We start from the raw sequence: 14,966 nt of genomic DNA, 5'->3' as shown, positions 1-14,966 counted from the left end.
GCGCCTGATTTCACAGGTCTGCCGATGATGATCTCAAATTAACATAAAACCATCCAGGACACTTCCTAAGCCTTCCCAAACAATTCTACCAAGTAGGGAAAATATTCAAATATTTGAGCCTGTGGGGGAACATTCTCACTCAAAGCATCACAGGTGGGTTTGGAATTCTGGTCTCTCTTAACTAGAATTCCGGTTTGGAAATTATTTTCCTTTAGATTTTCTTTTAGACTTTTTTCAAACTTTATTTTATATGTATGAATATTTTGCCTGCATGTGTGTGGAGGCCAGAAGAACTGAAGTTACAAATAGCTGTGAGTCGCTGAGTCGCTGTTTCTCTGCAAGAGAAACAGGTGCTCTTCCCCACTCCCCACTGAGCCATCTCTCCAGCCTCATGACTCTTTAGATTCTTGACAGGTGTACCCCATGGCCTCTAACTTCCAGTGTTTCTGGGGGAAAGTCAAAAATCATTGTAATTTGTGATTTCTCTATTTGACTTTTACTTCCTCCTCTCTTTCTACTTCCTGGTAGGATCTTCTTCCTTCTCGATGGCATTGGGACCTTCTGCAGAAATGCGCTTTGCTCTGTGTGGGTTGATCTTTGTGCCTGGGACTTTGGTAGAAGTGTGGCTTGGAGGAAGTTTTTGGATGATTTCTACAATGATGACCTTCCTTCCCCGCCAGTTCTTTCTTTCTGGAGCTGTTATCTGGACCAGCTGGCAGATTTATCAATGTTCTCATACTTTATGTTCATTTTTATTCTTTCAGTTTTGTTGCCATTTGGGAGACCTGCTCAATTTCTCTTCCAGCTCTATTCAATTGACTTTCCCTGGTAGAGCACCCATTTTTTTTTCCTTTATTGAAAATAGATTTTTCTCTCATACAGTACATCCTGGCCATAGTTTCCCCTCCCTCCATTCTTGCCTCCTAGGTCTTATTTTTTTCTCCCTTGCAATGTTAATTTCAGGTCCCTTCCCCCCTACCCCCCACCCCTGACTAGCCCTGCTCAAGGGCTCTGCTGTGGGAATGATCTGTTTGAGTCTGATTTCTTTTCCTTTAAGTGGCTAGTCTTTGTACTTCAGGTTTTCTGCAGATGTCTAAAGGTTCCTGGTTGCTTGCATATTTTAAGAGATTTGCGGAGCACAGGTAGCTGTGTGAGACAGCTCTCCAGCTATAGTCTTCCCTACCTCTTAATTATCTCGCAATATTAAATAGCAAGAAAGAAAGAAAGAAAGAACGAAAGAAGGAAGGAAGGAAGGAAGGAAGGAAGGAAGGAAGGAAGGAAGGAAGGAAGGAAAGGAAAGAAAGAAAGGAAAGAAAAAAAGGAAGAAAGGAACCATGGTGGACCCTGGAGGGAAAAAGTAACAATTATAATAATTACTCTTGAATTGAAAGAAAAAAATCATCTTTTCTTCCTCAACCCTCAAAAGAAAACATGAAACTGCTTTCTCCCCCAAATTCTCTATTGCAAAAAATAGCATGGGATTAGTATGTGGCTGTGTGGCATGTGGAAACCACTTAAACTGTGAACGGGCTTGGAGCTGCTCTCCCTCCCACAGCCCTGAGTCACCAGCTGATTGCTCGCTCATCACTTCCTGTTGGTGAGCTGCACTGGGTCTCATCTCCTCCTATCACAGCAGAGCAGCCACTCCCAGCACCAAGGCCAGGTCAATGCTGGCCCCTCTGTAGCCCCACAAGAGGAGGGGCAGCCCTTGGGCAATTAGTTCATGAGTAGCTTTCTCAGGATCTGTTTCTCCTCAACTCATCACACAGCAAAGGCTGTTGTTTGTTTTAATATATGCTGAATAAAAAAGAAACCAACAAGAATATTTTTAAAAATCATAGAAAAAAAAAGCAGTTACATATCTTTTACATGTTTCTTTGTTTGCTTGCTTGCTTTGTTTTGTTTTTGAGACAAAGTCTCTGTATCTAGCCCTGGCTGTCCCGTAAGTCACTAGGTAGACCTGGCTAGCCTCCAACTAGCAGAGATCTGTCTGCCTCTGCATTCCAAGAGCTGAGATTAAAGGCATGAACCACCACACCTAGCTTGCCCTTTGATCCCTAACCTCTGCACCCCAAAATTAACACACATGTAAGTTGGATGGTGTGGTGCTGAGGGCAAGCAGGAGTTCAAGAACACTAACATACGTGGCAAGATTTGCCAGAAAAGGGCCGTGGGTCGCTGCAGGCCCAGTCCCAGTGAAGCAACACCATACACGTTACTGTGGCCGCACACTAATCTTGCTCAGCTAATGGGCATTCAAGGCTCCCGCTGTTTCTTCAGTTGCACCTGCAAATACTTCCTGCCTGGGGTATGACCACTGTGGGCTTGTGGGCAGACAGCTGCATCATGGCATTGTGCTCAGATATCAATGGCCTTGTGCCTCTTTGTCGGTGGCCTTAGAGCAGTTCTTCTGTCCCGTTGTCAAGGGCTTCAGTCTAAACTTCAGGACAGTCCTGTGAATGCCTCAGTACCGCCCTGTTGGGGCTGTTCTCTGGTGTCATAACTCCTACCTTTTCTGTCTCTGCCATTCCCCATATAAGCAGTCACTGCTTATATGTGGTGAGCCCTTACTCTGGGCTACACCCTTGCACTGTGCCACTGTTGCCTGTGGGTTATTTCAATCTTCCCATTAGCAGATAGGAAAACTGAGTCAGGGGGTGATTTAAGTTACTTTTCCACAGCCACAGAGTACAGGGCAGCTGATACTGGGCCGTGCTCTGATGCTGCTCAACCTTCCTGACTAAACTTCAGTGTTCTCAGACCTGGCCTGAGCTTGCTCTCAGCCAGTCCTCTTCCTGGCTAGCCACACTGCCTGTGCTCCTGCAATGTCTACTCCTGTGCAGCTGGCTCACTGTGCAGGCTCTATTAGTTGTCTTCCGTGTCCTTCCCATCACCATGGAGTCTTGGTAGGTCACCAATCCCAGAGTCTAGTTTTACAGTCTAGAGCCTGAGAGTCAGAGCCTGTCATCTCTTCCGAACATGCCAAGAGCCTGGTGGAACAGGCAAGGGGGGCAGTGGACAGGTACCTGTCCAAGGTATGTAGAACTGGGCTGATGGGCTGAGGGTGGCACAGTGGGTTCGGGACAGGCTTGGTCCTGAAATGAAGAGTGAGATGCTAAGCCTGAGCCTCTCCAGAATGGCCAAGAAAACAGAATAGGCCAACCTGTGGACATGAGCCTGGAGGAAGCAAGCAGCCAGGCTAGGAGAGTAGCAGAACATGGCTGGGAATTGGAGGGAGCCTATTTTAAAACAGGGATGATGATGCTGGAAAGATAGCTCAGCAGATAAGAGCACTGTCTACTCTTCCAGAGGACATAGGTTCAATCCTCAGTACCCACATGGTAGCTCAAAATTGTCTGTAACTCTAGTTACATGGGATCTGACACCTTCACTCAGACATACATTAAGGCAAAACACCAATGCACATGAAATAAAAATAAATAAATAATCAAAAATAATCAAAACAAAGTAACAACAACAATAAAAACAAGGGATGACAGGACAATTAAAGCTATCTTCAACTCTCCCCACAAGTTCCAGGTGTCCAGGCCCTTGTACAGGCAACAGAACAAAGGGCCTGTCATCCACTGATGATTTGGGACTGGACTTGAGGGTGGTAGGTAGCTGCCACCATCTTGCTCCTTGCTCTGCACACCTACCTCTAGGATGGCTTCCTTGCTCCATTATCCATCTTTCTAAGCATCCTGCTCCGCACAGACCTTCCCGGAGAGCCTTGCCATGTTGTATTCCCTCTCCCAGGGAACCCAGAATTGCCTCCCAGCTATCTGTTTGTCCAGGTCAGAAGGAGGGTGAGTCCCTGTGAACATGCTGGAGCCCACTGACTGTGGAGTCAGCTTTAAGACAGACCCAAGGCACAATGGCCTCGTCTATACACACAGAAGATGCCAGTCTTGGGACCCATCACTGTCTTAAAGAAAGTCATCATTGGTGTGTGTGTGTATGTATCTTCTGTCTAGGAGCCTGTGGTTTTAGATTAATCATATCCACAAACATTTAGAAAGTCAATTTAGAAGAAAATTTACATTTTATTCCTGCATGGTTTCACCCGAAGCTGTCCTACGGACAGTAAAAACTACAATGCGTTGCAAATCATAACAAAACATTTTGCGTCTGGGATGGAGCTGCTGCTGCAGGAGAACCTGGGTGGGCTTGGAAGCAATGTTTTCGGTGTCTAAAGAGAGGTGTCACATTGTATCTTCCTCAGCAAATATCCCATGTCTGCCCCTCTAGATTGTCTTCCACAGCCTCTGCTTGCAGAAACAGTGGCTTCGTAGACTAACACCTGTCTTCCCTATGCAGGTACCATGACCAGCAGGACGTCACTAGTAACTTTCTGGGTGCCATGTGGCTCATCTCCATCACGTTCCTTTCCATTGGCTATGGGGACATGGTGCCCCACACATACTGTGGGAAAGGTGTCTGTCTTCTCACTGGCATCATGGTGAGTACCGCCTCAAGGTGTTTCAACAGCACAGAGGAGCTTTCCTGGGGAGGAGTAAGGTGCTAGTCTCTAGGCACTCATGCCTATCCCCTGCATATCAAAAGGCAAGTGTGCAGTGTGCAATCCTAGTTTTCAAAGCCCACCCCCAAAGTGAGTTGGAGTTGGGTGCTACTCTGACCCTCTGCTCACTGCCAGGGAACACCAAGCTTTTAATTCACCATGCTCCTTCCTGTGTCCCAACACACAGTTCTGTGTCCTTCCTGTGTACCAGTTCTGATCAAGTTTAGCTAGAGCTCAGAATAGAACACTGAGCCAGCCTGAAGGGACCTGTAAGGCTTTAGAACAAACACCTCCCATCATTCAGTAGGACGTCCCTGAATGGGACTGGCTGCTGGCTCCAGTCCTGGTTTGCCCATGCAGCTCTGGACCAACTCTTGCCCTTCCCAGGCTTTGCCTTCCACACTTGCTCATTGGAGCACTGGCTTTGAGTGCCAGATGCCAGAACGGGCATGCGATAGGGCCAAGGTCTCTAGGCACCCAACACCAAGGTCTACTTTTTCCCACCCTCAGCCAAATGCCTCAGGATCTAGAGGCCTCTTAGACACATGTGTTTCTGCCGTTCACTGGGTCCTGTGCAGCATGCAGGAGGAATGTGGTGCGGGAGTTAGACACCGGACTGGGATTTTCACTGTGCCCTCACAGTGGCCTCTGGGAAGTCACTCAGCTACCACCTGTGGAACCTGTACTCCCCTGGGTAAAGTGAAGCTGGACACATGACTTCCCTCCTCACTGGCGTGTAGACCCCAAGAAATAACTGATATGAAAGTTCTGGGTAACCAGTAAGAGGTGCATCGAGACTGTTGAAGCAGCTGGGGCTGGGAAATACTTTAGGAGTAGGACTGGCAGTGTCCCCCTTTGATGTCCTACATGGAGTCAATACCAGTAGAATCAATACCAGACTTGCTTCATTCATTCACCCCTGCTGAAACCACATTCCCAGAAGAGGAAAGACCCTAAAGAAGGGCACACTGCTCCGCCTAGGGGCATTGAGGCACAGATAGGATGCCTGAGTGTGGGAAACCTGGTTCTAGGTCCCCACGGGCTGGCCCCTCAGGCCTCCCAGCCCTGTCCTTCTCTGCAGCCCACCCTGCTGCTGTGACACCTGTGACACCCTCCTTTCAGGGCTCCTCTGATTTCAGTCTCTTCCTCACTGTTCCCAGGAAGCAGGACAGCTCTTCCTGTGAGGCAGTGACCTGTGTCTGCTGAAGAAAAAGTTCCAGCTAACCTCCATCAAGGGAGGGCAGACTGTACCTCTCTACTCAGGCTGGTGGCCATCTGAGCTGATGTGAGTGGGCAGGAACCAGCCGGTCATTAGGAGCAGAGGCGACCCCAGGGCAGTGGGATGGCTGGGCACAGCCTCCTTTCCAACTCCCAAGCAGGGCAAGCCAATGTGAGCAGGCAGCCTTGAAACAGCAGGTAGTGGCAGAGGCATAGTGCCAGGCTGGGATAAATCATGGCAAGTGTAAGGCTTTAGAACAAACACCTCCCATCATTCAGTAGGAGGTCCGTCTGGCACGACTCCAACTGTCACCAGGAAACCAGGCAGAAAGTCTTCCTACCAGAAAGGAGTGAAATGCCACCTGAAGGCTGCAGCATTCCTTTGAGACTTCTGGAGTGGGCTTCAGCCCCACCCCAGCTCTCAGGCAGGGCGCCCAGAGCCTTGCTGTCAAGAGGCAGACCAGCCTTCATTAATTTTAAATACCAGCCATTCTCCCTCTCAGCATGAAGCTGTGCCCCATCCAAGAGGCTGCCCAGGCCCACTCTTTCCCTGGCTCGCTGGTATCCTGTCTCCTGGCTTCTGCGCTAAAGGACAGGAAGGACTGGCCCAAGACCCCCCCCCCCCATACCCTCACACATATCCTTCCAGCACCCTCGGTGGCTGCCTGGGCCACAATGTTTCTTGTGGTTTGCAGTGGGATGATGCAAGCAAGGGACCTCACACTGCCCTCAGGTGTTAAAATTCTAGCACAGGCTTTTCCTGGGAGTGCCATGCATAAGGCCCAGCTCCAGGAATATAAGCCTTTTTTCACAAAGGCTCCAGCTTGGGATGGTCCCTTTGTCCACTGTGTCTTTATCCATATTAAATGCCACTCACTCTGGAAACCTGGTAGCTTTTTTTTTTTTTTTTTTTCCTATTCAACATGACTCTCCAGCTGAGTCATTCCTTTCTAGGGGCTCACATTGCTAAGGCCACCCTTCCCCGACATGATGTATATCTCCTGATTATTATTCCAAGGGCCTTGACTAAAGGTAAGGCTTCCTGTTTGGTTACCATGGACACCACCAAGGCCAAGGCAAGGGCTGCACAGGAAGGGAAAGTGAAGGATTTAGTGTGCCTGCTGCAAATGGCCTTAATCATTGTTTTCCTTTGGCAATCCAGCAACTGCATAATTATCCACCATTAGGCAGGGCATATAGCTATCTGGACAACTTGACACTGTTGGCATGGGCCTGGAGCACTTGAGAGTTCACTCATTAACACAAATTTACCTTGGGTTCCAGCATCTTCCCACGAGGAAATTTTCAGGGTACTTGACAATGTAGTTAATATTCAGCACCCAGAAGGTAAACAAGGTTTTTTGCTTCTGGGCATCCAGGGGAGCCTCAGTGTCCCCAGAGACTTTGCAGTGGTAAGTATGTCAGTGACTCCATGTCCCAGATCTGGATGCAATCTGCCATCCTGATGTGGGTTGTGGGCAAACAGGCCTGGCGCCTGTCTGGTGGGACAGTGAGCTTTCCCCAGCAGGGTCCTGTGAGATGAAGAAGAGGTGACACAAACCAAGTGACATTGGGACAGTATAGGGAGGGCTCATCTGTGTCCTGTCCAGTGCGGCTCTCCTCAGCACCTGGGTTTCGAAGCTGCTGATGGTATTTTGGCTGCTCCATAGAATCTGTTGCAGCACCAAGTAGGCCATAAATGCTCCAGGCAGCTCTCTTCCATTTGTCATTTTCATTTATGTTTTATTTCCTTTTATGCCTCTTAAGTTAAGAACGCTGCATACTTTCCCCCTTGGGATACTTGTTTTTCCAACGTCTAAGATTTTCCGTCTGGATAGCTTTCTTGGAAATCAGAAGTGGGAGGCCTGGTGTGGAGCAGTTGGGTCCAGATTTGTATCCAGATCTGCCGATGAGTTAGACATGCTCACCCCTCCAGACACCCTTCCCTGGCCAGTCTGTGTCCTCTGCTCACCTGTGTATCTTGAGCAGTCTGACCTTGTTAGAGGTGGGTCCCTTGTGTGGGAACAGAACTTGGGTAGAATGGACTGAAGATTTCCATTGATGAGAGTGGATTCAAGTCTTAACATCTGATGGCAAGAGGCCAAGTCGTAGATTTGCTCCTCGTTGTGATCCCACAGGGGTCACTACAGCAGTCTCCACCTTTCTTATCCCATCCTCCCCTCTCCTTACATGCCCCTCTGTCCCCCTCTGTCCACAGGCCAACACTGAGATTCCGCACCAGCACCTCATGAACTCCCCACACTACCGTTAAGCAGGCCCCTGATAGTCCACTTGCCACACGAAGCTGCACAATGGCCAGTCAACTCTTAGCCCAGGTGGTTAAAACAACCCTGGGGTCACTCATGGGAAGCAAGATCCAAGGGAACATAGAGTAGCGAACCTCGGACCCGTAGGGATAAGCAGGCTGGCCACCGGTGTGGGGTGGAGGGGATTCATGGCACTTCCCGGGTGTCCTCTAAAGACCTCTGGCTTAGGTTCTTCATTCTTCCTTCTCACGCTCAGTAACTATGCTTTTGTTGTTGTCATGGTTGTTTGTTTTGTGTTTTTCTATCCCTGGCTTTCTCCTTTTCTGTTTTCTGGTTGTTTTCTATCTCACTCTCCATCCCTCCGCTCTCACTTTTCTCTTCCTCACTTTCCCTGGACCAGCAGCCTGGGGCTTAGTGCTCCTTACACCATCTCCTGAGGGTTGTTGATGTTTGCCTCTTAGCAGACATTAATAACTCTGGCATCGTCATTTGTGATCTCCATAATTACATCTAAAAGAAAGCAAAGAGTGCTGGTTGGCAAGATGGTACATCTGCTAAAGGAATCCTGCCATGCCTGATAACCTGAGTTTAATCCCCAGGAACTGTAGGTAGAAGGAAAGAACTGGTTTGTTTGCTGTTGTTCTCTGACTTCCATGTGTGCACCTTGGTACTCACACATACACACACACACAAATAATTAATCTAATATGGTTTTCATTAAAATTGTGCGTAGCCACTGAAGTTGGAACGATGTTAAGATGATAGCATCCTCCAGAGAAATGTCTATGAGCAAGTATTTACATTTTTAAGTTGAATGAAATTGGGCACTGAGATTTAGTCTACTTTGCTGCCTCCATACCCAACCCTCACACAAAAGTATCTTTCTCATGTAAGATGGGTAGTTCCTTAGTTAAAGCACTGTACTTTGTGTTAGCAGTCCTCTGCAGTCAAGCAGGTAGGCTGTGGTCCAGGGCTGGAGCTGCAGGGCTTCTGTCTAGACCCCAGCAGCTGGAGCATGACAGTTGTTTTACAGTTGTTTTAATGATGTTCCCAAGACCCATGTAGCAAAAGGGGAACTCACTCTTCAGATGTCATACCTCAGCTTTCTAGGGTGATTTAAGTGGAATTCTTTCTAAACCTAGGGGAACCTGGGGAGAGTCCTCTCCCTCTGATGTTCCATTTTTAATGCTAGGACACATCCTTCTTTTTGGATGTTCCACATAAAGGAGATGGATAATGCCTGCTTCGCTTGGGGTAGGGGCATGTATCCTCCCTCCAGGACAGTTTCTTTTAAGCTATTTTTGCTTTTGACAGCCTGGCCAAATTGATTACAGCTATAGACGAAGCTGTCCAATTGCCCATATCCTCTGAAAATTGGGCATAAAGTCTTCAGCAAGTCACAGATGCCAAGAAAACACAGCTATCTTCAAATGGACTGGGAAAATGAGGCCAGAAAAAAAAAAGTTCACAAACTGGGAGTTGTACTTGGATTGGGTGGCCATGGACAGAGCATCCTTGCGGCATCTCACACAGGGTGGCCTTCATCAGGGGAAGAAGGGCAGGTATTATAAAATACATTTGTCCCAAGTCAGCTCTAGATTGCAGCATTTCTGAGAAACAGTCTCCTCATTTCTCACACATAGTATAAAACCTATTAAGCCAAAGTGTTATTGGTGGATTCCTTTATCCCAGAATCTCAAACTGCTAAGCTGGGCTCTGTGCTTCACTTTATGGCATGGGTGAATCCCTGTTGACATCCCTAAGTCTTCCACTTCTCTCCATAGAGTCTTCTCAGTGTGGTACTCATGTTTAGGGAGAGAGCAGTGATCTGTAAGCAGAGTCCAGGGATGGCATCCATGAGCCAGTAGAGAAGGGAGTCTATCTCCCTCTCTCAGGACTCACAGGCCACCAAGCAGCACAGAGTAGAGTGATTCTAAACCCAGGGACACACCACTTTCCTGTCCCTGCTCGTTGCTCAGATTGTCAAGTGCATAGCTAAAATGTGAGGGCCCTGCTACTGTGTGGCTCAGCTCAGGCCTGCGGTTTTGCTTTTTCTTGCTGTGTTTTCCTGCCAGGGTTGGGAAATGGGGCTACCTGAGCAGACTACGAACATTATTCTGGAAAGGCTGAGGGTGTTCTGGGTCACTTAAATCTTGGCTGTAGGCAGAAGTGTTCTTGCCTTTAAAATCCCTGTATGTTGGTGAATGCATGATGCTCCTTCTGAAAGCTGATGCCTTGTGCTGAGTCATAGCCTGGAGCTTCAGGGAGGAAGATACATACGTGAGACAGGTACCCTAGTCAGTGACCATCATAGTGCTCTCTCTGGGAGGCCATATTCATCTTTGGGGAGAATGTATTGCCTCTTCATTTGGCTATTCTCAGGACTCTCAACTGCCAGGTGTGGCCTGCACACTGCAGTCCACACAAGGGTTTCTTTCCCCCTGGGCAAGCTGGTGTGAGCTTGGACACATGAGGCAGACAGACAGGGCCTCCATGTGCTGGACTCTCTGTCACCTGCCACACTGCATAGGAGCCTGACTACCCAAGGGTTGAATCTCCCCACCCCCACCCCCACCCACCACACATATATACACATAAAGACTCATTCTAGCCATACAGCACTGAGAACTGGCCAGCTTTATAAAGAATCAGTTCCCACAGGTCAGCCAGAGCCACAGGCAAAAAGCATTGCCGAGCCCTTCTTTAGTGGGGTATCAGGGAGCAAGCAGGTTTCAACAAGCTTTATGCCACATCTTGACTAGTTAGAGACTCGGAGTTTATACCCTTCCCTTGAAATGCTCACACTGAGCCTGGGGCACACTGAGTGCTGTGCTTTGCCTCCTAACTGTGTGTTCTCTCTCCTGGGGGCTTCTGACGTCCTCCCGCAGGGTGCAGGCTGCACTGCCCTGGTGGTAGCTGTGGTTGCCCGAAAACTCGAGCTCACAAAAGCAGAGAAGCATGTTCACAACTTCATGATGGACACTCAGCTCACCAAACGGGTAAGACACCTTGTGCTCGTGCCTTCATGTAGGTTCACAGCTGAAGTGGGAGCTAGTCAGAAAGAGACTCAGACACCCAGTGGGGCTTAGCAATTCTCTGAGAGCAAAGTTGGGAGAGCCCCAGCTCAGGCACAGCCCCTCCTTGATGCCTGAATCCCAACAAACTAGGCGAGCCCACCGCTAAGCCACTGCAAGCTTCAAGGAACCACGGAATTTTCCTGATAATTAGATCAATAGCACACAGTGAAGGAAGCCACATCCTGCCAAATCAGGGACCTCCCTGATTTGACCTCCCTGGTCAAATCAGTCATCCAGTGAGATGCTGTGGTTTTGTTTATGCTCAAATGTTTTCATGATTCTTATTAAGTGCAGTGGAGAATCTTAAAATTATACTGAAGATGTATCTAAGTCCTAACCCTTTTAAAAGTCATTTAAAGAGGTTATTCCAGTAGAGCCCACATTCTGAAATATTGTTTTTCATCAAAATGTCTTCATCCAGTTTTCTCCCTTTGGGCTGTCTGGAGAATGGCTCTCACTTGCACCCTTATAATGCAGCTTAGGAAGAAGATAAATTGAAAATGCAGGAATAGGGCCATCAGATATTCCCACTGAATTGTCAGAGAAAAGGAAGGACATTTAAGGTAGGCACAGTGATCCCAGAATGCAAAAGGCTGAGGCAGGAGGACTCCCACAAGTTTGAAGCCAACCTGGGCTGCCTAGCAAACCCTGCTTTAATACAAAATTAAAAAAAAAAAAAAACAAACAAGCAAAAAGTAATAAGGTTCTTTTAGAACAGAAAAGAATAAGGCTTCTAGGACAACAGGCCAAATGAACTATTTCTTTAAGGGTAGCTTTAAGGCGCTATTTCTTTAAGGAAAGCTTTAGCTTTTTAGCAAGATTCTTACAACAAATGGCAGCCTGAAGGAAGGTCAAGTGTATGACCTCCTGAAAGATTGCTCTTCTTACGAGCCAGGACCCTGTGCCCTATACAGGCTTTGGTCCCCAGGGAGACTCTTCAAGAGGACAGGAATCTACCAGCAAACCCACAGTATTAGTTGGGAATTTTGAATGCTAGAGAAACTCTGTTGTGATCAACATTTCAAAGCTATAAAAATGTGTTAGAAATAGAGACAGACAGGAGGAGAGAAGAGTAAGAGACCCCAAAAGGAGCAGGTGGGCCCTTGGGAAAGCCAGCGGTTTCCACAGCCTCTGAATTCTTCTCAGCAGAATTACTCATGGTGTTTGATTGTTGAGTCTTTGATTGGGAGTTCTTTAAAGAGCTGCCATAGATAGGAACCTATTCAAGCAAATCTTGCCATACCATTGGCATTCAGACCATAAGATCATCAAGGCCCCAAGCCACCACCAGACAAAAGAAAACACAGAGCTCCAACATGACAGCATATGACACTGTCACCCTGCAGCACTCACATCAAATGCTGTGTGGACCCTTATGCCCAGCACCTTCCCAAGCCATGGCCAGGCCCTGCACCATGGGGAAGGCCAGGGTTATGAACTGTACCAATGCAAGTGTCATCCCAAGTCAACTCAGCTCACTGCTTTGAAACCCTAAAAGTGAGGGAGAAAGGTTTTGTCTCCAGCTCTTCCCAGACGTTGTTTGCCAAGAGCAGAGACATTAACAGTCTCTGTTTACTCTGGTGGCTTTTTAAAGGCAAGAGTATACTTTGTATTTTCATGGTATTCCTTTGTTCTTTCCATTTTTCACCCAGTAAATCAGACACCAGAGGAAAATAAAACCAAGAAAAGCCGGCTCTTTCGTGTGCCAGGAAAATAAGCACATTTTTTTTCTGCACTATAATTGTGGAAGGAGATGAGGTTGTGGTTGCTAATTTCAATCTTTCAAAAATAATTCACTAAAATCCTGTCCGAGTCCACTTACTTTTGGAGGAATAGGGCTGGAAATCAAATCCACAGATATTTATTGCCCCTCTATGAGTGCAGGGTGCCGTCTTAATTCAACGACATCTCACTGTTCTCAGAACACTTACATCTGCTGAAACGGCCCTTTAATATCTTATATCTTTTCCCAGAGCAATAAACACAAGAGGACAACTCTCACAAAGGGAGGTTGAAAGCTTGTGTGAAGGATACTTTAGAAAGGCCCTCCTGTGCAGCCTTGACTGACCTAACGCTGGCCCTGACCTCTGGCCATTAGGGAAGCCTAGAGGGTCCTCACCTGTCCTTCACCCTTTCCAAACAGCCTGTGTGTCCAGCTGGAGTGTGACTCATGGGTCAAAGAGAGGTAAAGCTCAGGTTTCTTCCCAAGACTCCAGTGAAGTCTCAGAGAAAGGTCCAGTGTGGAAGGAGCTGCCAAAGCCCATTGCCATTTGGTAATGGATGATTAGTAGGCTTCCCTGATCAAAGCAAATATATGCTATATTAATCCCTCAAACATCTAAGCAGAAAGAAAACATGAATGTAGCCTGTGAGTCATAAATATGTGAGTCATTCTTGTGTTAATTTATCTAGCCTGTCAGGCTTCACCCAGAATTTTCAGGTAGCACTAGGGTGTTGGCACTTGGTTCCTCATAGAGAATGGAGGCAGCTTGGTGGCATGGAAGATGGACTCACTTCTGACTTTCCCAAACCCAGCGGATGTCTCTTTTCACCTGAATAGCTTGCCAACCTCAGTGGCAACGTCGCTTCTGTATTTAGTGAGATCACTTCCCACACTGACTTTACAGTTGCTGCTGCTGTTAATCTATAATTATAACTTACTGCCAGCTCCTGGGCTACTTGATAATGTCTAAGGAAGTGACACATAGCAACACTGCATGGACAAGAGATGACCCATGTACCTCACCAACTCCCCCACCTGTGGCTGGCTCTCCAATCAATTTAATAAGCATGTGCTGCTGGCTTGGGGTGGCCTCCCTCTCCTTGCAGAACAGTTCCTTGCTACACCCCATAATCTCATCGAACTACATTTCCCATGAAATCGGTGAGTAGAGCCAAACCCAGCAGCCCTGAACTGCTTCCTCTGACTTCCCAGGCTGCTTACAAATGTCGATGTCTCTCTAGCACCTGCCAGTTCTGACTGATCTGTACCTTGCAGCCCATAGGCCCCTCACTTAGCTCCTCCCAGGCTCCTCTTACCCCATCTACAAAGCACCCTCTTCCTAGTTTCCCTGCCCCAAGGTCTGTGCGTCCTACACCCACTTGGGGCCTCCCAGTCATCCTGCACTTTGCTTCCCCTTGGGTCCCCTTAGGCCACATTTCACCCTGAACATTTCACTACCACATTCAAAAACCTCAGGCAATCCCCAGAACCTACTGAACAGTCCTGAATAAAGCTTGAACTCTGAGAAAATGTCAAAGGCTGGGCGGGGGGCGGGGGGTGTTTCCAGCAGGCTTACTCAAGGACTTACTCTTAGCCAGGGTGTTTTCCAGGAGAGCATAATGCAGTGGCTGTTCTGCAGACATGGAAGGCTGAGGAACTCTAGGCAGATGGCCCACAGCTCCGTAGTTCATGAGGAGGTCCCCGGAAGAGCTCTTTCTCTGTAGAGTTCATGAATCAATCATGCCATTACTAGGAATGTTAATTTTCCCAGAAGAGGATTACATATGACATTCCTAAAAAGGCTGTGATCAAGAAAGATAGTGTTTCTTTCTTGACAGTAGCAGAAATGCAGGGTGCCAGAACAGGAAAGATTCTGAGGATAAGCAGGTCAGAACCAGATGTGAATTCTCAGGTCCAGAGAGGGGTAAGGGGCCAGATACCCAACATGTACAGCTAGCTAGTGCCTGTCCAGGATCCTGTTTGTCCACAGGAAACTGTATCACTCCAGCCACTATCTCATGTGGTCAGTTCTTTGAGCTTTGCATGGCAGTTAAGGATCTGGCCTGCTGAGGGGAGGAGCAGGTTTGAGTCTACATTAGCCAAAAGAGTGTCACATTAATAGCACTGTGAGTGACCTGCCATTCATCAACAAGTTGCTA

General features: G+C 47.7%; 1 protein-coding gene across 4 annotated transcripts in view; it reads left to right on the top strand.

Annotated features, from left to right (window-relative positions):
* Kcnn3 (potassium calcium-activated channel subfamily N member 3) overlaps positions 1-14,966 on the top strand; it is a 147,069-nt gene that overhangs the window by 112,824 nt on the left and 19,279 nt on the right. For all 4 annotated transcript variants that reach the window (XM_060392214.1, XM_021658705.2, XM_060392225.1 and 1 more), the window contains 2 exons: positions 4,321-4,462; positions 10,896-11,006. In XM_060392214.1, the coding sequence (XP_060248197.1) occupies positions 4,321-4,462; positions 10,896-11,006 (253 nt within the window). The remainder of the gene's footprint in view (positions 1-4,320; positions 4,463-10,895; positions 11,007-14,966) is intronic.

This window comes from Meriones unguiculatus, chromosome 1 (assembly GCF_030254825.1).
Source record: "Meriones unguiculatus strain TT.TT164.6M chromosome 1, Bangor_MerUng_6.1, whole genome shotgun sequence".
Lineage (NCBI taxonomy): Eukaryota > Metazoa > Chordata > Mammalia > Rodentia > Muridae > Meriones > Meriones unguiculatus.
This window is presented reverse-complemented; position numbering and strand designations above follow the sequence as displayed.